Below are 27,699 nucleotides of genomic sequence, written 5' to 3'. Positions count from 1 at the left end.
GAGATCCAAAATATATATATATTTTTTCAAATACAAAATATAGCAAACGCATACCGTTATTTGGTTTAAGATCATGTATCAAATATAAAAGATCTTGGTTAGAAAAATCATTAAATATTGGTACACGATTATTTTAAGTCGATTGTATACCAAATTTATTAAATCGCGTGTTGACAGTGACATTTTATGTATTTTTATCGTGGAACTGTAAGTTTTTTTTTTTCGTTTTCGAAATTATTCTATATAGTTGAATACCGTTTTAATTTTTAAATGTTCAAAATATAGAGATAAAAATGATTACTTATTAAAAGTATAATGAGTACCGCTAAAAAATGTAGTATTTAAACCTAAAAAATATTGATGCCCTTTACATTTATTTTCTTTTGAAAGAAAGTTATATTTCTAGGAAGTTCTAGTATAGGGCCATAGAGGTGTACAAGTCTAACAACTCCACACCTAATATTTAATATCTCATACATCACTATCAATATCCCCATCCCTTTTCAAGTTCTATGCATATAGTATTTATCAATTTTACATACATGTATTTAACATTCATTGAATCATCCCCTCCCTTTCAAACTTTCTTTTTCTTCCTCACCAATCCCTTTCAAACTCTTTTTCATTATTTTCTTTATGTTTTCTTTTATTATTCTTTTGGTACCATCTAACTTAGCTTTCTTATAAAAATATTTTTATATTACTAACATCCTCTTCTATTTTAAATTTCTTCCTTTTTTTAAAACATGAAAAACAATATAAATCAAAACAAAAGTTTTAAGGGAGGAGAAGAGATGTCTATAGGTTTAGTTTTTCCATTGAAGTATTTTAAAAAATAGCAAAATGTTATAACTATTTATAAAATATAATAAAATTCATCTGCATGGTGTATATATATAATAAAATAGGGTATGAATGTAAAGAGAGCAAGTAGTGTTTAATGAAAACCAAATCCTGATAAGTCAAGGTATAAAATCAGACCCTAGCAATGAATGATGAAGACCAACTATGCAATAATTCTCTTAAAACTTGCCAATTCTTCAATAAATATTCACCTATATTATTGTCTTTCATTATAGTCTTATCAATTTAACGTCACGTCTCTATTTATAAACTTTCTTTCTTTCTTTTTCTTTTTTTTTTACTATTTTTAAATGCAAAAAAAGCTAAAATTTTCAACATTATATTTATTCAACTTTTTTATTGCAATTTATTCTCAACTAATTCTTTAAATTTCTACGCTAATTATTCTAATCTCTAAGTTTTCCTTTGTTTTGTCATCTACCTATCCTATCCTTGAAGTGTCAAATATTTGAAAACTTTGAAAAAAATCTCATTTAAAATTAGATTTACCAATTATGAATCTTCATGTTTCTTGAGACTAATGAAAACTATAGTAAAAAAATAACACCCCTCAAATAGTACTGAAAGTTGTATAAAAGATTGAACCTTCAACGTTGTTTTTATAAATTATAGTCAACACCGGTAGAAAATAGAAAACTAACTTTGAGCTTTTATAAAATATAGTTACTTATAAATTAATTTCATTTGCAGTCAATTCTTTTAAAAATATACTTTACTCTTACCATTTAGAATAATAATTATATTTTCAATTGTAATAATATTAATTATTATTTTAATTGAAAAAATATGAAGTCTGAACAAAAATTATTTAAAAAAATGAGGGACATTTATCTTTGTATAGTTTAACCTAAATCTGGATAGAAATTGTTTTACGAGAAAGTATCTAGAGAGTAAAAATAAAATTAGGTGCAACCTCACTAGAATAAATGTTTTAAGTTAAAAGTAACTAAATATGGATAATTATAATTATAAAAGCTTATTATTTTCCAAATCAAACAGAAATATATAGTAGGGTTTTTTAAGTCAAACTTTATGAGCATATTGTGTCACATAGATATGGACTAAAATGGAGTAATATTATAAAAAGATCTAGAGAAGATTTATATATATTAAAGTATTTGATATCTATATTTTAACCATTTGGGTCTCGAGTGTCTAATTTTTTTTTTATCAAATCACTTGGAGGCCTTTAATTTGTAAAACATTCATTTTTCTTTTCTTTTCTTTTTTTTTTAATGTTGATTGATTGATTCCACAAAATTCTCTCTTAAATAATCTATCAGTAGTAATTTAAAAATTGTGTATGATTTAGTGATAATGAAAGGTAAGGGCTCAATTTCGTTTACAGTATAAATATGATCAATCTAATTTCCATCCTTGGATACCATTGCTATTATTGCTATAAATATTGTGTATTTATTTACATATGCATGAATATGAGTTGTAGTTTAATTATATTGGTGATTTGAATCTTTTTTCTAGTCAAGGACATATACTTTTAGCCTTTTATGATTACCATATTGATGTGACAGACCCATTCAAAATGTTTTCTCAAAATGCTTATTTTTCATAAATATATATATTTTTGAAAGACAGAGGCATTTAAGTTTAAGTGGTGTTTTTGTATACTTCAAATAGTTAATTAATTTTATTTAAGAAATAGTTAATTATCACAATCTTTAATTTGTATGAAAAAACAATATTTATTATAAAAAATAGTAAACTTGTGTATGAAAAGAAAATTTATTTTTAGTACTCAAAATTTAAAGATGTCCATTTCTATAATTTTGGTGTAAAAATGATGGAGAACAAGAACAAGGAAATTTTTAAAAAATATAATATTAAAATAATTAAAATATAATATATAACATAAGAGAATCCTAGAAAAAATGACAAATTTGATAAAATGTTTATAAATTATAGCAATAATTGAGATTTGATCAATAATAGACATACATAGATATTAATATATTTGTATAAGTAACACAAATTGAAAGTGAAAACAGAGAATGAGTTAAAAAGAATTTAGAAGTAAAGAGATATATGTTAAAAGCAATATATATTTTGAGAAAGAAATTTGAAAAGGTCACCACCGCAACTAAATATTCTGAGTTTATCTCCTGGAAATGTTTGTTTTACAATTATTTTCATAAATGACGTATTTGAAAAGGACACTTTCATTATCAACAAAATATGGCTCACTTGTAATCACCATATATTTTTACTTTCTTTTTTGCTCCCAAACTTCCAATTTCTTCATTACTGTTTTCTCTAACCAAAATTATAGTTCATTCATTTAAACTATATTTATTAACAAAGTTATTATTACCAGGTTTTTTTTTAAGAAATATAACACAATAATTGAAATCGAGATAATTTATTTAGGAATCGATAATTTACATTGACTATTTTTTTCTACACGATCGTTTAGATTTGATCGTTTAAATTTGTCTACTTAAATCTAAATGATTTTAAAAGATTGTTTGTTACACGATATTTGACAATCTAATATTCTAACGAATTTTTTTTCACGATCTTTTATATTTGACACACGGTTTTAAATAATCAAATAACAGTTTGAAAAAAAATAGAGCTTTTATATTTTTGGTACACAGCCTTAAACCAAATACTGTTTTGAAAAAATAGAAAATAAAATGTAGATGAAAAGAAAAAAAAAACTTGCATGAAAAAGAATGACAAACATAAATATCTAAAAAATGACAAGAGAAAAATACGATGGAAGAAAAAAAATGGCAAAAGAAAGGGTAAACCTGAAATATTTAAAAAATAGTCTATTTCATAATTTATTTTCATTTTATTACCCGAGTCGTAAATATTTTACTGGTTTGTTATATTTTTGAAAATTAACCTCGTTAATTATTAAGTTTGAGATTACCATATAAGGATTATTTGAGTTGATTTATACTTATGTTTTGACTCAAAATATTAATTAAAATGGTAAATTACAATTTAATGATTAATAAAAGGAAAATTCAATTGGTTTTAATGAAGCTTCCTATCTCAAAAGGTAAGGTAAAATATGTGCAAATATATAGCCACAAAAATTTAGAATGAGTGAAATTGTAAGAGAAAATTTCACAAAATTCAACCATCACTAAAAGCAGTGTGTTGATTGAACGTATATATAGTGCTGAGAATACTGCACTCAGCTTCTTAAATACCTTGTGATTTTTCCATAACCATTTATTAAATCACTTCTAAATCTTAAAAAACTATCATCTTTGTAATTCGATCATTGTAAAATTAATGCGTCAAACTAATGATAATAATTCAAAATCACTTATTCTTTTCTAAAATATTCAAAATCTATTTTTAAATATATGAAAATAACCTTAAAAAAATTTAGAAATATCCGAAAACAAAAGTTACAAAATTCGATAAAACATCTATGGGTTGGAATAGTAGTTAAAGCAAACTTAGAACCATGCAGAATACAATAGTAGATATGTATTTATGTTGATGAAGTTTTTTGTTGAATGACCCTGGTCTCCATCACCGAAAGCTAGTCGGTTCTTTTTTAAAATTATAAAGGAAAGAGAAAAAGAAAATAGATTTGATATGTTGTGATATTTGGACACAGATTTTGAAACGATGAGATTTTAGTACATTTTACAGATTGTACGATGAAGACAGGTGAAGTAGTAATGGAGGTGTGTCAGTGCTGACTATTAAACCGATATGCCAATGGGTAGCAGCAACCTCCCCTCAGCTTTATACCTTGAGTTTAATAACTAAATATATTCATTCACGTGTCCATATTTTATATCTCAATACTTTACAACACCAAAAAAATTGTATAAATTAAATGAATCAATATAATATTTAAATCATATATTATTCTCAAAAACTAACATGTAGAAACTAATAAATCAAAACTTTTATGTTAGAGGGCACTACTTGATATAAAGGTAAGATTATTAATCTATTAACGCTTCAGTTTGAGTGATATAGGAGTTATTCAATTTATTATATAGAATGTTTCAGTATGTTAAAGAATTTAATCGGTTAATTTCCAATTTTTGAAGCACATAATATGTAGGGTTCATTAGGTCACCTTGATAGCTTAAATCGGACAAAAACTTAGAACAATGTGATAAATAAATTTGAAGTTTTTGAAAATTAAACATATAAGGAGAGAGAACCAGATATTTACATTAGAATTGAATATCGGAATTTCTAACAAGGATTCAAAATTGGATGATCAGAATATTCGAGAGTAGTGGGATACTAAAATCAAACTAACTAAGCTGTTTAATTAATAATTAAAATATAATTAATTGTTTGGATTATTTTTATTTAAATTAGAAGTTCAAATTTGAATTTGAAAAATTGGAAAGAGTGTAACCATTTGACTCGTCCAAATATTTGATCAAGTGAAACTAATTTGAATCTAATTGCTATGTTTGCAACAATTCCAATAATGTTGTATTTGAGATATTGTTGGAGATGAAGTTGAAAACCAAGAGTTTCTATAGTATATATATTATAAACTGTTGGGAATAATATACCCAAATTCTATTACCACTTGTTATAACTATACCGAATTCCCACCACTTGATATAGTTTTATGCACTAATAAGAGAACACAATCTAAACAAGAACGCAACAGCCAAATAATCACAAGGAAAAGGATAAGAAGTGACACATCTAATACCGAGACCCAAAGCCGTAGAAAACCCAATACTAAAGTAAACTCGATCAAAACCCAACACTGAATGACTTGTAGAAACGCATAATAGTGCCCGAAAAAAGCTTCTACCAGATGCCGATCACCATCGAAATAAAGTCGCAAACGTGCATCGTTCACCGCTAGCTCCACCACGAACGTAGTTTACCATCGGGAAGATGCAAAAACTCCAACATCAATGCTCCATCGAACGCCTCTGTCTCTCACTCACCCCCTCTTCCTTAGTGTGACTATCGACTACCATTCCTTTTTTTTTTTTTTCCTTTTCTTTTGTCTAAATTAAAAGACATAAGATAGAAGATGAGAATAATTACAAACTTGCCACGAATGAAAATTATCATTCTACCCTTAACTTAAAACCTATTTTACTTACCCTTAAATATTTGTCATTTTTCTATAAAAACCATCTTCACTACGTAAAGGTTCGAGTTCATCTAACATATTTGCTTAAGCATAGTGTTGTACATATTGACACTACTCAATGAAGATATTTTAAAAAAATTTAATTGAGGAACTGTTAGTAAAAACTTTTGAAGTAGGGGATTGCTTATGAGAAATTTATTTTAAAAACATATATTATTATTTTATTGGGTAATTGTAATTGATGACCATTTAAGGAATAATAATTAAAGATATAGCAACATTTAAAAAAATTTGTAAATATAGCAAAACTATCACTGATAGACTTGTATCGTTGATAGACTCGTATGGTCTATCAGTGATAGACCAATATTTACAACATGATCTATCGCTCATAAACTTTTATCATTGATAGAATTTGACAAATTTTGCTATATTTACAATTTTTTTAAAATGTTGTTGTATCCTTAATTATTTTGAATCTAATTGCCAAATTTGCAACTATCCCTATTTTATTTAAAAATGATTTGCAAGTGGAAGCTTCATTGCGAACTCTTACATTGAGTTATGGGTTTGGGCTTGAAGGACCTATGTATTAAAGGGGTGAGAAGATAGGCTACTCCAATGTACTTTTGATAGAGATGACTGTTTTATCGTTGGAACGCGTGACATCCAATTTTGAACTGTTTCCATACCATACAGAGCTGTAAAACGTCTTAAAGACAGTGATGAGATTCTAACCCTTTTTTGGACTTGATATTCTTCTTGGATGATTGATCTTTGTAACTATATTGTTCGTTCCATCGTTGTGTACCTGTTCCACAAATTCAATGTTCCTATTGGTTGTGCAATTTTTGTTCTGAGTGCAACTCTTTCGAACAATGTCAATAGTTACATATACAACACTTTCCGAGATAACTTCTACCTTTTTAATTGTTGGGAGATGATATTTCATCATGCTTTTTTTAATAGTTTTTTCTAACAATTTCATCCAAAAAAAATAGTAATTTTCTTGTAGACTGTTTCAGACATTCACTCGAAGTCTACCAGAGTTAGAAAGTAGAGAACATATAGAATTTCATGATTTTAAATTCAGAAGACCACAAAAATGGATAAATTTGTTGTTTTTTTTCACAAACCTACAACTTGAAGATTTAACTCGCTCCAAACTCAAGAAAAAACTAATAATTGAATCTAACTCGATCAAAAAGTTTGAGAGGGATCCAAGATAACCAGAGAGACAGAGGTTGTTCACAACAAGATAGAAGCTGATTGAAATAAGTCAAAAATCGATCCAAACTAATCAACAAAGGTCGATCCTTCAATTAAAAGATCACCAAATCTAAAGATCAATCATCCAACTAAAGATCATCGAACCTAAGATCAATCATAGCACATTTATCAAATTAAACCGGAATAGTGATCATTTAATAAGATCAACAAATATAAAGAGTAAAAAGTTTATGCATTCAAGGAAAAAATTATAGACGTAAGTTTATGCATTCAAGGAAAAAATTATAGACGGTAACATTTGCACTGCAAATCAATATATTATGTTCATTTCCATCAATTAAATTTCACATCCCAAAATCTTGTGAGTGTTTACCACCTATTTAAGAATTTGGACAATATTATTTAATATCATATTAAATTAGAATTAAAAGGTAAACCATTAGGAATTGACATTGCAATTAATGTTCAATTAAATTACACTTGGAAAAGTTGAAATTACAGTTAATATTATATTAAGTTTTAGTTGAAAAAAGGGTTCTTTTCTAATAGACCAAAATGAACTACAATGTTTACCAGAGATAGTAAAATATCAAAGTGTGATGGTTCATGATGACAAGAATAAACTAGTATATGGGTAACAATTATGAGTTTGGAAAGATATGAATGATTTAATATCATACCTGAAAGAAAAAGATTATAAGGAAATGAATATAAAAGTTAACAAAGGCTTAAAAGAATTAAACGTTAATATTTATACCAACAAGGTTTATATTTTATTTCGATAGCTCGATCATAGGAATTCTAAAATTATGTGTGCTTAGTTCGAATTAATTTTATATTAGGTAATCTTGAAATTTTCATAGAATGCATGTGAATGAGAACAAAATATAATGAAAGAACACGTGTTTGTTCGTGGGAATGACTTTCAGTCCAATAAGCCTTTAAAACAAATAAAAATGATGTTGTTAGGTGGACATAGTAGTAGTTGAGATATATATTTTGCTATTTTTATAAATATTTTTAGAATTTTTGCATTTAACATAATTTTCTTTGAAAAAATCACTAATTTTGTTCATAAAGAAGAAAAAAAAAATGATAATATTAACATATCTCAAGTGACACAAACTTGTACAATCAAGTTTGAGATTTGAGATTTGAGGATTGATCTCATAACCTCAAATATCATTAAAAAAAAAAAATTATATTACCAAGGAAGTATATTATGTGGAAGATGAGATTGTGTATCAATATCTAAATGATATTGGTATACAAGATCATTTACTAAATCCTAAACGAAACAATAATGACCAATATCTAAACGATCTTGGTTCAAGATTTTGTACCAAGATTGTTTTGATATTGGTACACAATTGTTCAGATTTATAGTGAAAAAAGAATAATGAAGAAGAAGAAGGACACAATTATACCTGATAATGGAAAAAGAATAAGGAGATGATGCCAAAGAAGAAAGAAATTCTGGAAGAGAAGATGAAGAAATCGTGAACAAGAAGACGCGAAAATATGAAGAAGAAAAAGTAAAGATATGAAGAAGATGTGCAGACGTTCAACGCAAAATTCAATATCAACTAGAATAAGTCTAGCATTTATGAAGGGTTGATGGACTTTTATTTCTTTATTGCTTCTCCAAATTGTAGAGGAAGATAAATCAACGACAAAGGAATTAATTAATTAATCTAAAGAAATGGTTTTATTTCGTCATAACTAACCCCAATTTCTTCTTGTCTACTCAAACCTAGTAGACATAACCACAAAAATGAATATTAATTAATCAATTAAGGAATTAAATAAATTTTTATCTAATAATTTTCAAGCTAAATTTTGAATGAATAAATAGTAAATAATATAAAGGTTATTTTTTTATAAATATAACAAAACACCCAAATATTTACTACCCGTGTAACAAAATTAAGAAACTCATGATATTTTTCATAAATTTTAGGTTTGTCTTTAAATAATGCAAACGATTTTTTACTTATTTTTCTTATTTTTTTGCTATTTATTCATCTCTCCTTTGTATTATTAATTTCTTTATGCGGATTTTGCACAAATAGCAAAAATATTTATGATAATAGGATCCATGTCACATACATTTTTAAAATTGTAAAAATAGCAAATTTAAAAGCAGATTACCGTATGATTATCGCCTGATTATTGTCATATTTGCCAAATTTGCAATATGTAAAAATGAAATGTTATGAGCTATTTTTTTCTAAAAAATTTTTGTCGTCTAATGCAATTTTCCTTTCTTTATATTATTATTTCTTTTTCAGTCTACAATATTATAATTATTTATGTAATTATTTACTAATTTCTTCATTTCCTCTTCTAAAATTTCTTTCCTCTTCTTCATTTTTCATCATCTTTCTTTTCTACTTAGTAGAAGATTTAAATGATATTGGTACGAGATTTAAACGATCGTGTATCAATATCTAAACAATCAGTTAGTCTATCTCAGATAGACAAAGATAGATCACTATAACCAATAAATCGTTTAGATTTGGTATAAGATCGTTTAGACTAAGTATATAAGATCGTTTAGACTAAGTACAATAATACAAGGTCGTTTAGGTTGGGGTACGAGATCGTTTAGACTAGGTATAAGGGTACAATATCGTTTTAGACTTGATATAAGGGTATAAGACCGTTTTGACTTGCTAAAAGATCGTTTATACTAGGTACAAGATCGTTTAGACTGGGTACAAAACCATTTTTTACGTGTGTGTGATTGATTAATTACAAGGGTATTTTTCTTATTTCACGTTGTGAGCCTACATGTATTTCACGTGTGTGATTTTGTATTCTATACGGTGAAAATATTTTCGCTCGCTTTGTTTTTTTTTTTTTTTTTGAAGAAAACCCTAAAATAAATCTATAAATGATTACATTTAGGACAAGATAGTTTTTATATTCTATTTGAGTCTCTATACTTTGTAATGTAATCAAGTTTTAATCTCCAACTTTTGACATGAATGTTAGAATTAATTTCTTCAAAGTTAATTTTTGTCAAAATTAACTGGATAATAACAATTAATTTTAGGCAAAATATAAAGCATGTGAGAATATATTTTCAAATTTTCTATTATAAAAATGTGATAAACAAAAAGCCATTTTTTAAGAAATTGAGAAAACGTATTATTTGAGACTAAATTTAATGAAATTGAAATTTGAAAGGCTGAAAAATTTTGCAAATGGAGAGACTAAAAATGATATTTTAAGTTTAAATAATTTACTACTTTAATCTCTAACATTTAAGAACCAAACTCTATTCCTAACCCTAAATACACCCTTTGAAAATTGTCAAGAGTCATAAATCTAACCATTTCATGAACTCTTGAATAAATGTATTAATAGTTTGTTACATTGTGGTAAGTATATCCATGCATTTTGAGAAAGAATTGTCCAAAATTAGCAAGTCGTGAAAGCTTTATTATTCAACAGTGAATCTTCTTATCATCAAGACTCTACAAAACCAGCCATGGCCATAACCTTCCTTGCTATCATTTTATTCATATATTCAATTATTTATGCTATAAAATTTTCTCAATATTATCTCAAAGGAACTCCCTCAATTCGCCGGCTTCCACCTGGCCCAAAGCCATGGCCTCTCATTGGTTGCCTTCCAGCAATGTTGAGCAACAAAAACTTGCCAGCATACCAATGGATCCATGAAGTTATGAAGCAATTCAACACTGAAATTGCATGTATTCGTCTTGGATCAAATACCCACATAATTCCTGTGGCTTCTCCAGAACTCTCTCTTGAATTTCTAAACACACACGATTCTGTGTTCGGTTCACGATCTATCTCCATGACTGCTGAGATAGTGAGCAATGGATATCTAAGTACAGTTCTTTCACCCATGGGAGAGCAGTGGAAGAAGATGAGAAAAATACTCGCTTCTCAAGTACTCAATTCTTCAACCCTCCATCGAATGCTTGGGCAAAGAACAGATGAAGCCGATATTCTCCTGCGTTACATTTTCGGCCTCACTAAAAACGGTGAAGCGATCAACATAAGAAGCATTGTACGACATTATTGTGGTACCGTTATTAGAAGAATGATTTTTAGTAGAAGATACTACGGAAAAGGTAGGGAAGATGGAGGGCCATCTTTAGAAGAAGAAGAACACAATCAAGCATTGTTGTCCATTCTTAGGCATGTTAATGCATTTTCTATATCTGAGTTTATACCTCTGTTGAAGACATTTGATCTAGATGGACATGGAAAGATAGTAAAAAGGGCTCTGAAAGTTATAAGAAATCATGATGAACCCATTATAGAAGAAAGAGTGCAAGAGTGGGGAGATGGAAAGAAAAAGAAGGTGGAGGACATTCTTGATATTCTTATCTCACTCAAAAATGAGAATGGCAAATCCTTGTTGTCCATCGAAGAGATTAAGGCTCAAGTCACGGTAATATATGATAGTTTTGTTTTTTCTTTTTATCATATATTGTAGCAGATTTGACATCGAAATTAAAGATTAAGAGACCGTCTCACAACTATATACGACTTTCTCTTCTCATTAAAATTTCATCTCTTTGTTTAATTAAAATACTTAGATACATCATAGGCTAAATCTTTCAACGTCCATCCGAGCAAATTAATCATTATTTGTCTCCTAAATTAAATTAACTTTATTTCTTGCTTAGACATATTTGATTACTTATTTCATTTTGTGAAATTATCTTTTCTTATCGTATGGCAGGATTTGCAACTTGCAAGCATAGATAATCCTTCAAATGCAGTGGAATGGGCACTAGCAGAATTACTTAATCAACCAAAGATTATCCAACAAGCCCTTGAAGAGTTAGATAAAGTAATTGGAAGAGATAGACTAGTACAAGAATCTGATATACCTAACCTCAAGTACCTCACAGCTTGTATTAGAGAATCTTTTCGACTTCATCCATTTTCACCCTTCAATGTTCCTCATGTTTCCAACTCTGACGTTTTTGTGGCTGGCTACTTCATCCCTAAAGGTAGCCAAGTATTACTAAGTCGTCTGGGTCTCGGTCGAAACCCTAGAATATGGGAGGATCCAATGAAGTTTGATCCAGAGCGTCATCTAAAAGATGGGACAGTTAAATTCGGAATTTCAGAACCCAGTCTTCGATTCATCACTTTCACTAGAGGGAGAAGAGGATGCATTGGTACCTCACTTGGCACAAATATTACCATGATGCTATTTGCTAGACTTCTACAAGGATTTTCATGGAGCTTACCACCAGGAACCCCAAAGATAGATTATTATAAAACCGATGAACTTTTTCTTTCAAAGCCATTACATCTGCATGCAGAGCCACGCTTATCCCATGTTATGTATTATTGATAACAAATGATATAAAGCTAACTAAACCAACAAGTCTACGAATAAAAACATTTGGTTGTGAGTTTCTTTCCATTACTAGATATGGTTGTGGTGTTCATCTATGCACTATCCTTTAATTTATTGCAAAAGTAATTGTATTTTTCCATGTGCTTCAATGTTTACATGTTATGTGAGGAACATATCAACAAATTATAATTTAACTTTTATATTAATTAATTCCAAGTTTACCTCGTTTTTGAAGGGGATAACATGAGTTTTTCCTATTTCCTTCATCTGCCTCTTACTTACGTTTTATGAAATAGAGAATTACATGTATTTTCTCCATGAAATTCGTCATAGTGATTGTATCCTTCTAGTTGTTTTCATTGTTCCTTGTTGTTATAATTTGGGTCTTGGGTAATTCTTTTTATTGATGGTTGTAATTTTTTAATTTCAATGAAGGATAGAAGTCTATTTTAATTTTTTATGGAAATACTAGTCATAAACTTTTATTGATGATAGTAAAAGCATATCACTTGCATGTTCTTTTCTAATATGTGCTTGTATTACTAATACAAAAAGCGATAAGCATCAATAAAGAATAAAAAGATTAATTATATATTTATATTACACCTATCACTACTCAGCCAATGATGTCTGTTAAGACGTTGTTTTGTCAAATCCTTAAGTTTGTTATGAGAATATCTAATATTCCTAGCATCTAGGGATTGTGATAAGATTGCATTCGTTCTTCATTCAAAAGATATTCTAAAAAAATATTCTAAAAATATATACATATATCAGTAGAGACTGCCATTGGGAGGCGTGTGAAAAATAATAAGGATCCAACAATTCGGGAAAGTCATGCTCGACTGAATAAACAGGTGATGACGGAGTTTTTGTGTGTCTCTAGTGATTCAATATATAATCTGTGTACAACGATGATAGTATAAGGAATATGTTTATGAAAGAACTGCAGAATTGAACGATCAATTCAAACAGGCTGAAGGAGTCAGAAGCGGTTGTTTTCAATGGTATTCTGCATCTACTTAGAGAGAGCCTGGGTCAAGTATGCTCATAGTAAGGGGAGCCTGATTTCATTAATACATATGATTGTATTGTTTAATGTAACCTATGATTAAGTTACATGTTAAGAATCTCAATAATATTTCGTACTTGAGCAGAAAAGCTCCCTAGACCTAGGCAATTTTTGCTGAACTGGGTTAATATAATAAAGTACATTGTGTTATGTTATTCTTAAACTGCTAGCTAAGCTTAGCAAATAGTCGTATACTTGTGATATAGGTAAGCTATATTTAACGTATTTTCTTTTCAATGTCCTTTTATTTTGTTCTTTTCCAACTATAATTAAGAGGATTATCAACAACACTCAAAAAGTGCTATTTTTTGGCTAGTTTAGCTCAACTTCGTTTTGCAATTTAATGTGTAAAATGTGTTATTTTATAGATATCAAGCACCAAATGTGAACCCGAAACCTTTCTATTTATTTTATAGATATCAAGCACCAATTTAATGTGTAAAATTTTCGGCTGAAGAAGATAAGGAAAACTTAAATTGAAGCTCAACCATGGCAGATTTTGGTTCATATATACTAAATACCTCTGTTATTTTGGTGACTGAAAACTACAAAAAAGAGTTAGGAGCTGAGGCCTATGGGGTGTGAAATTCAATTCATTTTCTAATAAAGTTTATGAAGCATGTTTGAGCTGAGTCTGATGTTAGATTGGTGGAAATTGAAGGAGAAGATAGCTTACTGATTCTGCACGTGCAAATATGGAAAAAACCTCTGGTATTTCGAGTAGCCGGAAGTGTAGAAGAAGCGTTAGAAGTTCTATTTAATATGGTTGGAAAGTTTATTCAATTGTCTACAACTTTGATGAGGATCATTGGAGCTATCAATGACTGAGAATAGGTTAATTTTAAGGTAGAAGGCAAAGGGTTTCTGGAAATGCGTTTTTTGGATAGTCTCTGTTTTAGGGAAATCTGGGAAAATTTACTGAGAATAAGGTATTCATGTCTTTAAGTAAGTTGTAGAGGGCTTGAAAAGGAAGAGTTTGATACAAAATACCCTTAGTTTGATGAAGAAATGAGTGAGATATGAGCTGTTATAGTTGGACGTTTGAATCTAGAAATTTTAGGCAAAATTGTGAAGAGCTTGTTTTGTTCTTAAAAATTGGAATCTTTGTATGACATTTTTAGTAAAAAATATTAAGTACGTCGTAGAAGGACACAAATATTAGGGTTCTAATACTCGGTTGTGGTTTGTTTGACAGGTCAAGAAGAAATAAGTCAAGTCTACGTATCAAGGATCTAGTCAAACACTGTGAGTGAAAAAACAAAATTTCAATAGAAATTTCTAAACTTGTCTACTAGCCAAATTGTTTAAACAATTTAGGCATGTAATTTAGTTTACTAAGTTTAATTAAACCTAAATGGCTGAGAATGATTTATGGCTAGCAAAAGAAATTTAGGGATGAATTCTGGGTAAATGAGTTCGTAAAAGTTTTAGCAAAGCATGAGTTATGATTTTATAGTTTGCCAAAAGCAGACAATTTCTAAGCAGGCAATGTTTATGTTTTCTATAAAAAGAAAGTTTATAGTTTTAAAGCATGTTTTATTCTACACCGAGACAGATCAGATGAGATTATTGCACAGAGAGGATATATATAATTCCTATCTCACAGGATACGTATAGAGATGGGGGCGTCTGTCTTAGAGGTTTGTGTTGGTTTTTTTATGGTGCTCTATAATAATTTTATGGATAATTGGTTTATTGTTTAATTATTTAATAAAAGCTATTATTCTCATTTTTATTCAATTGTATATTATTGTATAATAATATCCATGAATATGTTATTATATTATAAATGTCCCTAATCGAGTATTATTGTGGGAACACAATAATAAATTAAAAGGTTAGTATGAGTTATAATTGATAGTCATAAGATGATTATATATGTAGAGCCATAAATTATAATCATATTTTATTATTAGAGAATAAGAGTCGGATTGAACTTGTGTCATAAATAATCTCAAATAATGATTGTTTTGATCCTTAGACCTGAGATTATCATAGTGTCAAACATAATAATTAATCTATTTTGATGCAATCAAACGTTATCTTTAACTGGATCATTATAAAGGTTGTACTTGAATACGTTATAATTATGTAGTTGACAATGATTAATCAAAATGAAATTTATCCATTTTGTTAGGGAGAGATATCTTTGGACCTCTCGATTAAGCGTGACTGTAAATGCATGGTCGTGCTATAAATGAATTAATAAGGCTATTAATATCATTTATTATTTCTATCACACCCCACCCTGAGCACCTGCTTGATTGGCTCGAGATGTGGGGTGATGTCAGTTGAAGTCGTTCACCTCCAGAACAACTTCAACTGACCCTTGACTTGAAAACGTGAAAGATTTAACAGCGAAAGTCTTTAAACTTGAAATACTTAAAACCGCAGTGTGACCTATTTGAAATTTCTTTTATAAATACTAAGTAAAAATATATCAAATATGAAAGTATAAACTTTGTAGTAAATATAGCAATATTTTTAGCAAAACAATTCCTTTTTATGGTTAAAAAACTAAGTTGGCCTAGCAGTAGTACGTTCAACACGAGAAGATTCACAATTGTATCTAGAAAGTGGGAAAATAATTTGAAAGAGTAAGTCGAAAGACATATGAGCAAATGGTTTTAGAAAACAGGTTTTCATAAATGATTTTGTTAGAACACTTGAAGCTTTAAATACTTTATAAGAAACAGTCATTATTCATAACACGATACTTGAAACATTGAACATTTGAATTTTTTAAGACAGTCGTCCACAGCCACCGACGATATTTACCCATTCGTCTGAAGATGAAATAGTCGTTGGTATTGGAATTTATGTCCTAAAACTAGTAGTTTGTAATCATATTCTATTCAATAAAAGTCGTTATTTAGAAATTGAATATTATAATCTTAAATCCAATAAACTAAGTTTCGAGGTTATTTTTTAGTAAACTTGAACTTTATGTATAAATATAAATGTGGATCAAGTTCGAGTGTATAGCCTAAATAGTCTATAGTATATGGATAAAGGTTGGGCACCTTATTTAGAGAAACTATGGATGCAGTATTCTTTGTAGTTAGTACAAACAAGGTGATTCTGAATCGTTCATGTAGAAACACATGAAAGTGTGGGCATCCTATGTAAAGTGTTTATATAAGATTGAACCATGAAATAGTCAATTTTACGTTATAACGTCGTTTACTATTTAAAACTAACTATCTTGTTTATTGATGACCTAGGTAACTTAATATTAATTCTGAGCTAACTATGAACTCTTGTTCACCGAGATTATCCTTAGATTTGCATAGGTGAGGACAACTCTTTAGCATTGGTCTAATAAGCCTCCCATTTTAGGGATAAGATCGAGTGGATAGCTGGGGACATAGGGTGCAAGATAAAATTCACTCATACCTTCTTTAGGGCTAGTAGATAGGTTGTTTCCATAAAAATTGAATCCAAGTCTTGGACAAAGGGCCCCCTCATTGGTCTGAGAGGGAATCAGTTTATAGGTTGGACTTTAAACGAGTTGAACTTTAAACCAATTGTTCAATAGAGGATCAATGTGACTTAAGGAGGAAGATGTAGTCTCGGGGGCAAAACGGTATTTTGACCCAGCCGAGCTTACGAACAATCTGTGAAGGATTAATTTACTTATCATGGTTATGTCAAATGTACACAAACATATCTATAGTGAGGAGAGTACAACTACGCGACTTTAGTGGAATAACTTGTTAGTTAACGAATGTTTATTAGCTCGATCTAAAAGAGTTTAGACAGTTAATCTCAGATCGTTGGAGTCCATGATCTATAGGTCCATTAGGTTCATCTGCTAGCTCATATATTGGAATAAACTTAGAACAATATGATGGAATGATTCGAATTGTACAAATTAGGCGAGGAGAGAGAAACTGACATACATAAGTGATAAAGCTGTCGAATTTTAGATTACAGATAGAGCTTTATGTTTAAATCGAAATTAAATATTAAAGATATGAATACAAATTCATACTCGGAAGCTCGAAATTGATGGAAATAGTGAAAGTTGTCAAAAAAGTCAAAATGTTGACTTTTCATATTGAAAAGTCAAACTTTGACTGGCAATATATTTTTTGAATCTTGAGAAAATAAATACGGATTCTGTTGGGATTTATATTCTAAAACTTATAGATAGTAAATATAATTCACTGACCGTTATTTATTAATAAAATATCATTATTATTATTCCAATAAGCGTTATTGATTATATTACTAGCTTTGTCTTAAGAACCTAAATCCAATAAACTAACATCCTAAGCTATTTGATGAGTCTTGAATAGTATATAAAGACATACATGGATCAATATTCGAGGTCAACTTAAAAAGTTTATAATATAGGGATAAAGTTGGATACCTTATCAACCTTATCCTGGTAACACTATGGATATGACTCACTTTGTATTTGATATGAACGCAATGATCAAACGTCTTTGTGTGTAGGTGACATGCCAGTGAGGGCATCTTATGTAATGAGTTTGTATAAGATCGGACCACGAAATAGTAACCACTAGATGTAACTCCGTTAACTAGTTGAGTTTCTAATTTGTTGATTTGTACATTTAAAGACGTCAACGAGAGTAAGTTACTCTATTATGTAGTTCCTTAATCTATAATTTGCTTAAACATGCTTAATCTTAATATAAATTATAAGAAAATTTGTTTATGTAATTTTTTGCCAACATACGGTATTTTAAGTTTCCAGTTAAATTTGAAAAGGTGTGTGTAAAATCTTCTACTGCCAAGGACTTTAAAGTATCAACTGATGATGATAACAACCTACAAGTACAACATAAGGCTTGTGAAAAAGTTGGCTTATAACACTTTAGAAGTGTTCTTGCACCATTGGAGGAGGGTCTGGCACTTATGCATAAGTGGGGAAGTACGGTGAAGATGGAACTTGCACATCATCCCACGAGAAGAAGTCCTTTGTGATAAAGAATCAGTACATGAGAAGAAGTCCTTCAAATTGGGATGTTATTGTGGAATTTGGAAATTAGGGCTAGTGGAGATGAAAAAGGTAGATGTGGATGGAGAGAGTGATGTAATTTGTGGCTTTGCAACGAAAATTGAAAGGCCTCAAAATGGAAACATCTTCTGGTAGTGTGCAACAACGTAAGTCGAGAAGGAGGAGGTTGGAGTCAAATTTGGACGATCTCAGAAGTTGTAGCACAGCTGGAATTAGCATCACAGCGGTAGTAAGATTTTTTTGAGCTTGCTATTGGAGTCAGTGTTAGCGACTGATGAGGTAGTGACTGAGGTGCGGTGCTAGGAGTAGGAATGATTAACTTTGGAAGGAATGGAGAAATGGTAGGGAAGGGGAAGAAGGGGGAAATTGTGGGTAAAGAGAGAAGGAAAGGAAATTTGGATGAATGGAGGGAAAAAGAAAAATATAGACAAAAAGGGAAAGAGAAAGACATTTGAAAAAAACAAACAAAAAAAACAAAGAGAGAGTAATTAAAACTGGGTTGGAGGGAAATTAAAAATGGAGGGAAAATTGTGAATTTGGTAAATGAGGGAAATTTTTTAATAAGTTTATTTTAATAAAATAATTTTTAATAAAGTAATTTTTAATTAGTTTATTTTAATAAAGTAATTTTTAATTAGATTATTTTAATAAAGTAATTTTTAATAAATTTATTTAATGAAATGATGGAAATAAAATGTATTTTTATATTTTTATACTTGACAACATAAAAATGTTAACTATATTTTTAGTATCGTCTGTTGTGGAAAGTCTTTCTATGACAGTTTTAAAAAAGACAGAGTAATTAAAACTGGATCCTAAAAAGGATTGATTATGAGATTTGCTCCCATTTGCCTAACGCCTTTTGGGCTAGGAAGAAACACATAGTGAACCTTCTTTATATTGAGAACTTTGAGGAGCCCCAAATTTCTACAAAGGTCATACCCATTCAAATGAGCAATGACTTAGTTGCTACCTACTTCAAGGAGATATTTGATCTCTAGATGAAAGGATTAATAAGCCCATAAAAATGTCCATGGTCTTGTGTGGCTTTTTATGTTAACAATCTGGCTAAAAAAGAAAGAGATGTTCATCGCCTAGTTATTAACTAAAATCCCCTAAATAATCATCAACACTTGCTTAAGCGTATTGCTAATGAACAATCTTTTCAAAATTTGACATGAAGTCTGGATTTTGGCAGATTCAAATTAACCAAAAAGATAGATATAAAACCACTTTCAATGTTCCCTTCAGACTATACAATGAAATTTTATGTCGTTCAGTCTTAAGAATGCTCCATCAAAGTTTCAAAAGATCATGAATGATTCAATAAACATCAAGGTTTCACAATTGTTTACATTGATGATGTTTTAATATTTACGAAAACTATTGATCAACATTTTAAACATTTAAATATGTTTATTCAATATCATTAAAACAAATGACATTGTTGTGTCTCTACCAAAGGTTAAATTTTTCAAACAAAAATCTGATTTCTTAGATATTGTCACACCTCAAACCGTACTACGACGAAAATGTCGAAGTAGTAGAAATATGATGTGAGTTTGTTACAACTTTGAAATTTTCTTATTGCAAAATATTATTCTCAGCTGCTTTTATACTATCAATAAAACTCAAAACTCAATAGTGGACAACCTAAACGCCAAGTATAATAAATACCTACCAAAACATTTATTAATAACAAGTGTTTGATACATAATTTCAACACTTTGACCAAACAACCAATGCTTAACTATTTCAAAAATGTCTAGAGTCATCTCGCCGCAAATTCTTCAATCTTCTTCTCTACTTGACCTAAACATCTGATCTTGAAAGATGAATTTTTGAAAGAATGTCTAAAAGACTGAGATTTTATGAAGACCTTTTTGCAATACATTTTCATAAATATCATTTCGCATAAATAACATGAAATAATTTCATCTCACACAAACCTTTCTTTATACTTATCATATTCATAACATAACAATTTCACATAAATAGACATTAGTTAACATTCATTCCTTTCACCAAGGATCCTGAATCGTTCTCTACGTTTGGTTTCATTTGAAACACTTTAGTAACTTCTTTTTGAAACACTTTCTCATTTGAAATCATCTTTCAAAATAGTAAAGTGGAACCACAAAACATGTAAGAAGAAAACCACTCACCACACCTTAACAAAAATTCTACTCTTCCTTCTCTTCTCGTGGAGAGGGAAGAGAAATTTTCTTAATCTTATACATTAACTCTTGTCAAATAAAATTTGACATCTTCTTAGTCATACCTTACTTCTCGCCTAACCTCATACCGCAACTAACTTTAACCACAACACTTTGCGAATAACTTTATTGCATAATTATATTTTTACAAGAAACCTTCCTCGTGAACTAACCAACTTTTACTCGCTTAGAACACTTATTGTGAATTTAAACTTCAAGACTTCCTCGTATACTTCTTCATCACGAAACTCTTGGTTCTTATCGCGAAGATTACCAAAACACCTGGTCGTTTTAGTCAAAAACTTATGCAAACTTTCTTTTGAGAGCGTTTAAACTTATAGATTCTACTACAAACCCTTCTTTTCTAAAAAAATTCTTGCGAATTAACTTCTTAATAGAAAAACTTATTCTAACAATAAAAGATTTTATCGCTTAATCTTTTCTGCGTATATATTCAAACACCAATTTCTATAGAACTTTTAGCCAAAATTTTACTTCCTATACTCCAATTAAAACAGGTCTCACAATAATGATAATGATCAAGAAATCATCAAGCCTATCCAGAGGTCATTAGACTTTGTGGATATGTTTCCTGATGAAATTCAAGATAAGACCCAACCACACCGATTTCTTGGGTGCGTCAATTATATCAGAGACTTTATTAAAGACCTCCGAACAATTGGTCTGCCACTTTATGATAGACATAAGAAAAATAAAAAACCATGGACGACTGAGTACACTCAAGTGGTCCAATTAATCAATTAAATCCCTGGCCAAAGGCATTCCATGCTTATCGCTTGTGGATGAAAAAGCCAAGATGATTGTCAAAATCGATGTTTCTGAGAAGGGTTACGACAATATTCTCAAACAGGAAATAAATAGAAAAGAATCTCTTATCTGTTTCCATTCTGGTGTGTGGAATAGTGCTCAACAAAACTATTCCACGGTAAAAAAGAAAGTTGTTGCAATAGTATATTTCACCCAAAAATTCCACGAAGATCTTATCAACTAGGATTTTCTTGTCATAACGAATTCAAAAGCAAGTAAATTCATGTTTGAAAAAATGTAAAGAATCTTGTTTCAAAGCAAATCGTTGCAAGATGGCAGGCAATCATATCTTGTTTTGATTTCTCAAATGAGCCTATAAAAAGCAGCGAAAAATTGCCTTGCAGATTACCTATCAAGAGAGCATCTCTAAAAAACAAACTCCCTCATAGTATTCCGAGCAATCCCAAAAATGTTTCCAAATCCTGACCGACCTCAACCACTAGGAAGGCCTCCACCTCCTGTTCCACGAAATTAGCCTAATTCGACTACTCCTCAAATAGCTAGCTCCTCTAGGACAAGCTCTTCCAAGGGTAAACACCTTATTTCTCAAGCATCTGCACTTATATGTGCAAATAATTATTCCATGGATTCGAGTTTCCAAACGGTTTCAAGGCGTCATCAAGATTCCTCCCAAAGGAATCTCACAATTGGATCAACCGTAGATCTCTCAACATCGTTGTTGCACCCAACAAGCGCCGCAACTTAAATTAGGCCACCATCAAAGCCTAAATCATCTGCTTGAAAGTTAAACTAGTGGTATTCATGCCCCTACCACCGATCATAGGTTACCAAACCAAAACAATTCTAGAAGATGTGGTAATCGAACCAAAATTCGACGGACTATCCGTCTAAGAAATTTTCTCCCACGTCTACCCCCATGGGTTCAACTTCTTCCTGAAAGACATTGAGAAAACGAGACAATTCTATGAGTTCATTTTGGTAGACAGTGTCTCTATCGAAATTACTCATATTCCGGATTAGAATAATCCCAAAGAAATTGTCTACTCTAAACTCAAGATTTTCAAGGTTCTAACACCATCTCACAAGCCACAAGGGATGTTTGTTCCCAAGAAAATTTTCAAATCATTTAGCCTTCAAACGTACCCTTAACCAGACTACATGGAAGCTTGGTATAAAGTTCTATGGCATGAATCTCAAAACCACTCGTTGTGGAGCTACTTCGGCCTAACTCCAGAGATTTTCCTAATCGTGGTCCAACGTGTCTACCACCAATTCTCAACCAGCATCTATTTGCTAACCCTTTCACCGACGTATAGATTCTCTCTAAATTTCCAAGTGCCCTAGATGTTTTGTTGAAGTCACCAGCTTTCAACTAGAAGTTCAAGGTCTTAGGAAAGATCTTGCAGGTTAAGTGATGGGATAAGTACGACTACTCCCATCTGAATGAAGATCAAATAGCAAAGTGCTTTAAAACTAACGCTCATCTCTCTTGCAAAGAAGAAGACATGTTCCTTATGAGGAAAAATTCAATAATTACCTCTATTGCTGGAGCTAAATCTAAAGCTGACCTCCAAGCAGTCATGGAAACAGACATCCATACCATTTTCGACAACAACAAAGAAGATGACCCTAAAGATATCAAAATATCTTCAGATTTATCTGTCAATGATATCGACTTTGATAACGATCCCTATTACAATTTTGATATTTTCGACCCCTATTTCAATTTCCAACAAGGATGAAACATAGGTTTTTGTTTTTGTAAAAAAAAAGTACATAAATACCATGCATGTATATCCAGCTTGCAAATTGTAATCGTCGATTAAAGTAATTTTTTATCAAGGGGGAGGTGATGAAGATGACAAGTGACTAAAGTGGAATGACCAACCACATGCCATTGCAACCAACCAGGATTGATTTTGGTTAGAAAAGCTTACCACGACCAACTGATTGAAAGGGATTAGGATGCTTGGGCAGTTAATGGCGGGGAAGCCGAGATTAAGTCCTTGAACGTATTCTAGCTCGCAGAATCTACAGTTATTGCATGCTATGACCATTCCTAGCCATTCAGACGAAGTCGAGTGATATCACCATCATTTCTATGAATAAATTACAAAAAAAAAAAAAAAAGCTTGAGGACAATTGTAGACATATCTTTTCAGCTTTGCTTTTATTTTTGTTTGCTTGTATTTTTACTTTTTGATTTGTATTTTAATATTTTGTTGCATTAGGAAGAGAGAAGGATAAGTGGGGTCATATCGTACTCAAATTTTATTGTAATATTTTCTTTTTTAAAAAGAAAGATTCCAAAGAGATAAGTTGCCAGCCATGGATCCTGTCCTGTGAGTCACTCTCTTTGTCTTTCGACTTTGTAAACCTATAGTTGAAATCTCGGTGGGAGATCCATCTACTTATATAAGGGCATATCCCTTAACCTCTAAATGGTAAAATGTTTTTCTAAATTTGGAGAAAAGACTAAAACTTCATCGTTATAAAAAATTGTGAACTCTTGAAAATCATTGAAAATATCATTCATGATTTTTTTAGCTTTCGACCGGGCATTCTTTGACCCAAATGGCATTAAATTTCTTTTTTATTGTTCCAACAGAAGATTAAAAGCAGTTTTGAAAATATTTTTGCATTTGCAATTCTCTTAAGTAAATGTTGTTTAGTTTATTGGGAATTGGATATTTAATCCATTCCAAAAACTTTGTTTAAAGGTTTTGTAATCCATCACTAAGCTTGACTTCTACGCTCCTTTTCAACAACGATATTAACATAGAGCAACACATGACCATAGACTTTTTTAGGACCTTATTAGACGTTTATCTAGTCAGTACTTCCTGCAATGTGTTAGCAAGTCTTGATTCATTTGAATCCATCTAGTCTTTGTGGGGATATACAATTCGTTGGATTCTTTAGAATATGAAAGATTAACTATGTTCTTTTTCCTTTCCCAAAATTCGTTCGGTGAATTGGAACAAATTTCTTTTCCAATTTTGAATTGAGTCTCTTTTATTCTATTTTGAATTGAAGAATTTTTCAAATTTTCTTCAATTCTTTTGTAATCAATTTCTTATTTTAGAAAATGAATTTGCTTTTGTTTTTTCACTTTTTAAGACATTGATTTATAAAAGCTTAGGAGGTAAAATTGAAGAAATATATTAAAAAATTAGTTCCTCTTCAAATTTATTGTTATTATTCCCTTTTTTGTAATTGTCAAAGGAAATAAATGAGTAATTAATAAATGGCATTCCAAGGATTAATTCTTTGTGAAGATCTTTAACTAAAAGAAAGGATGTTTTGAAACAATGTTCTTTGTCACATACATGCACTTTTGAAAATTTGAAGTTGATATTTAATATTTTTCCATTTGCTCCCTTAAGAACCTCTGGGTTTTTTTCAAAATATTTTGTTGGGATTAAACCTTCTTGAATTTTTTGGAATAAGGAAAATCAACTATGTGCTTTCTTCTTTCTTAAAATGTGTTTGGTAAATTTGAACAAATTTCTTTCTCTTTTTTAAATTGAATTTCTTTTATTCTGATATTTTGAATTAAACTCTCTATAAGCAAATGGTTTGGAAGCTTGATGTACTTAACAGCTATAAGGACTGATATTATGTATGTTGTATAAGTTTAATCAGCAAATTGATGGAATCTCCAACTGAGCTTTATCTCCTTGCTACCAGTTAGAATCTTACGTTACTTAAAAAGGACTTCTGATCTTGACATTCTTCATCAAAAAAGAGAAAAACTAAACTTTGTTGGTTTTAGAGATAGTGATTATGCAGAAAATTTAAACGATGTAGAAAGAGTTCTTCAGGGTATATGTTTTCATGCTTGGTTTAGGAACATTTCTTAGAGTTTCCATTATAAGTAAGAAGAATCATCTATCATTCATTGTGATAACATATCAACAATCAAGCTCTCAAGGAAGCACATTGATGTAAGATACCATTACTTGAAAGATCTTAAAGATGACGGAATTATCAATCTAAGCTACTATAAAAGTGAAGATCAAGAGGCAGATATTTTAACCAAGACTCTCAAACTAGGAAATTTGTGAACCCCGGAAGCTTATTTGAGGTGGTTTCCTCTACTACTTTAAACTAAATACTAAATAGCATAGTTTTTAGTTTAAGGGAGGATGTGAAAAATAGAATTGATTATATTTAGTTTTTTTGTTGCCAGTCTTTAGGGTTGCTATTCTTTGTGCCTAGTCTTGTGCTATTTGTTTTGGTTTGGTTAGTTTGTTATTTATGGTGTAATTTAAGCCTACATAAGGCATAATTAGAATGAAACTCATGCACTTCAGTTTTGCATCACTTCCTCTCTTTTACTAGTTTTCTCCATTCGTATCTAACACAGAATGATCTACAAAACATGGACATATCCCGGCCCTAGCTAGATTAGAAAAAGAATGAAAAGAATTGTGTGTTTGATCTACTTCTATATGAGGATGTCATGCTCTTAGTAGGAAGTTTTAGTGATGATATGAAGTATGGAAAAATATTACTAAAAAAGAAGTTTTGATATGAAGGATTTTAGTGAATCCGAGTGAATTTCGTAAGAGAGATGAAATATGTAGAAACAGAGGTAACTATATGTTGCATATCAACCAATAGAGTTATTAATGTAAAACGATATATAGTACAAAAAAATTCAAAATGGGAGGTTCTAATTTGATTTCAACTCTTCTAGCTTTTAATGCTTTAAGTTGTCTACAACAAATCACTAAACAAAAATGGCACTCAACATTTAGTTTGATGTTTAAAAATCTCGTATTCCCAAGGAGTAGGAAGTTTGGTGTATTTTGATGATTTTGTACAAGACCAGATCTATTCATATATATTCACCAAACCAAGATTGGTTAGCTATTACATTCATGAATAATCTAGGTAAAAGATGTTAAGACAGCCAATAAGTTAATACTAATTAGATATATTAATTAAGCCATGTATGGGATAGCAAACCTAATCTATAAAAAAGATATATAAATTTTCTACTTCTAAATTATTCAACTATATGTGGACTTTGATTGTGTAAGGGATCTCGATGAAAGAGTCCTTATTCGGTTATTTGTGTTTCTACTGGGTGACAAATAACCAATTCAAAGTCTTCCCTACTATCTGTAAGGACCTTATTTACTATAGAAGTAGTATAGCTCTTCTGAAGCTATATTAAAGAAGGATTATGGGCTACAAACAGTCACAGATCAAAAAATAATTGTTAATAAAAAAAAATGCAAGGAATGAGATTAAACCTAAGTCTAAAGTTGGCTAGTATATTAATTTATCACTGGACCAACTAAAAATATTCATACAATGTTAGTTTTATATAAATATATATGACTTGCACAAAATTGCTTCTAAACCTACATTATATGTGTTAGTAGCTAGAAGTTCTTTGAAGTAATTTTAGCATCAAACAACTAAACAATGTGATATTTAAAGTGTTATACATCTATATCTGCGGTCAAACAAAAACATATATAAAAACATTAAATTTCATTTTATTGAAAAGATTGAAGTGATAAAGGTAACATACCTTGAATAATGTTGCTGATACGATGACCAAACTTGTTTCATATCTAAAGTTTCTCAACTGTTTCAAGCTAATAGATTTTGATATATCCGAAAAAGGATGAAATCATATGTGAAAAGAGAGTAAGATGATAGGTACATGTCAATTTCAAGGCAGAGATTGTTAAACTAGCTAGTTGTCATCAACATTGATCTCGTACTTCTTTTTAATAACTATATCTCTTGTTGTCCTAGGCTAGTCAGGTCACTCCTGATAAAAGAATAAAAAATAACTAAAGCACATGTATGAAAGTCTTTCTTTTATAGGATAGGAAAAGGATAAAAGTATCTTTAATTTGTAAATTTTCCAAGAAATATCAATGGAGTTGCTCCTCTTTAGTGGATGTAGTTTCTCCACCTTGTCCATCCACTTGAAACCTTGTGTTTATTCTCTTCCATAACATCTTTATCTTCTTACTCGTGCATCTAGTTATTCTCCATAATATCGTCCTCCATAGCATTTGCATATTTTGGTTCTCTTCTTCATTAAACTAAACATTGCTAACGCTTCATTTGGTCATTTTGTCTTTG

At 30.2% G+C, this 27,699-nt stretch overlaps 1 protein-coding gene and 1 long non-coding RNA gene across 2 annotated transcripts; one reads left to right on the top strand and one right to left on the bottom strand.

Moving 5' to 3' along the window:
• Positions 1-6,423: 6,423 nt before the first annotated feature.
• On the bottom strand, positions 6,424-8,733 carry LOC116404004. Its single transcript, XR_004216942.1, has 2 exons — positions 8,593-8,733; positions 6,424-6,746 (listed from the first exon to the last, which is right to left on the bottom strand). It is a non-coding gene; the product is annotated as an uncharacterized LOC116404004 (long non-coding RNA).
• A 1,821-nt stretch (positions 8,734-10,554) lies between these two features.
• On the top strand, positions 10,555-12,763 carry LOC101216819 (isoleucine N-monooxygenase 1). The gene is made up of 2 exons (XM_011656750.2): positions 10,555-11,597; positions 11,892-12,763. The coding sequence occupies exons 1-2, from the start codon at positions 10,662-10,664 to the stop codon at positions 12,513-12,515; spliced, it is 1,560 nt and encodes a 519-aa protein (XP_011655052.1). The 5' UTR covers positions 10,555-10,661; the 3' UTR covers positions 12,516-12,763.
• Positions 12,764-27,699: the final 14,936 nt, after the last annotated feature.

This window comes from Cucumis sativus, chromosome 5 (assembly GCF_000004075.3).
Source record: "Cucumis sativus cultivar 9930 chromosome 5, Cucumber_9930_V3, whole genome shotgun sequence".
NCBI lineage: Eukaryota > Viridiplantae > Streptophyta > Magnoliopsida > Cucurbitales > Cucurbitaceae > Cucumis > Cucumis sativus.
This window is presented reverse-complemented; position numbering and strand designations above follow the sequence as displayed.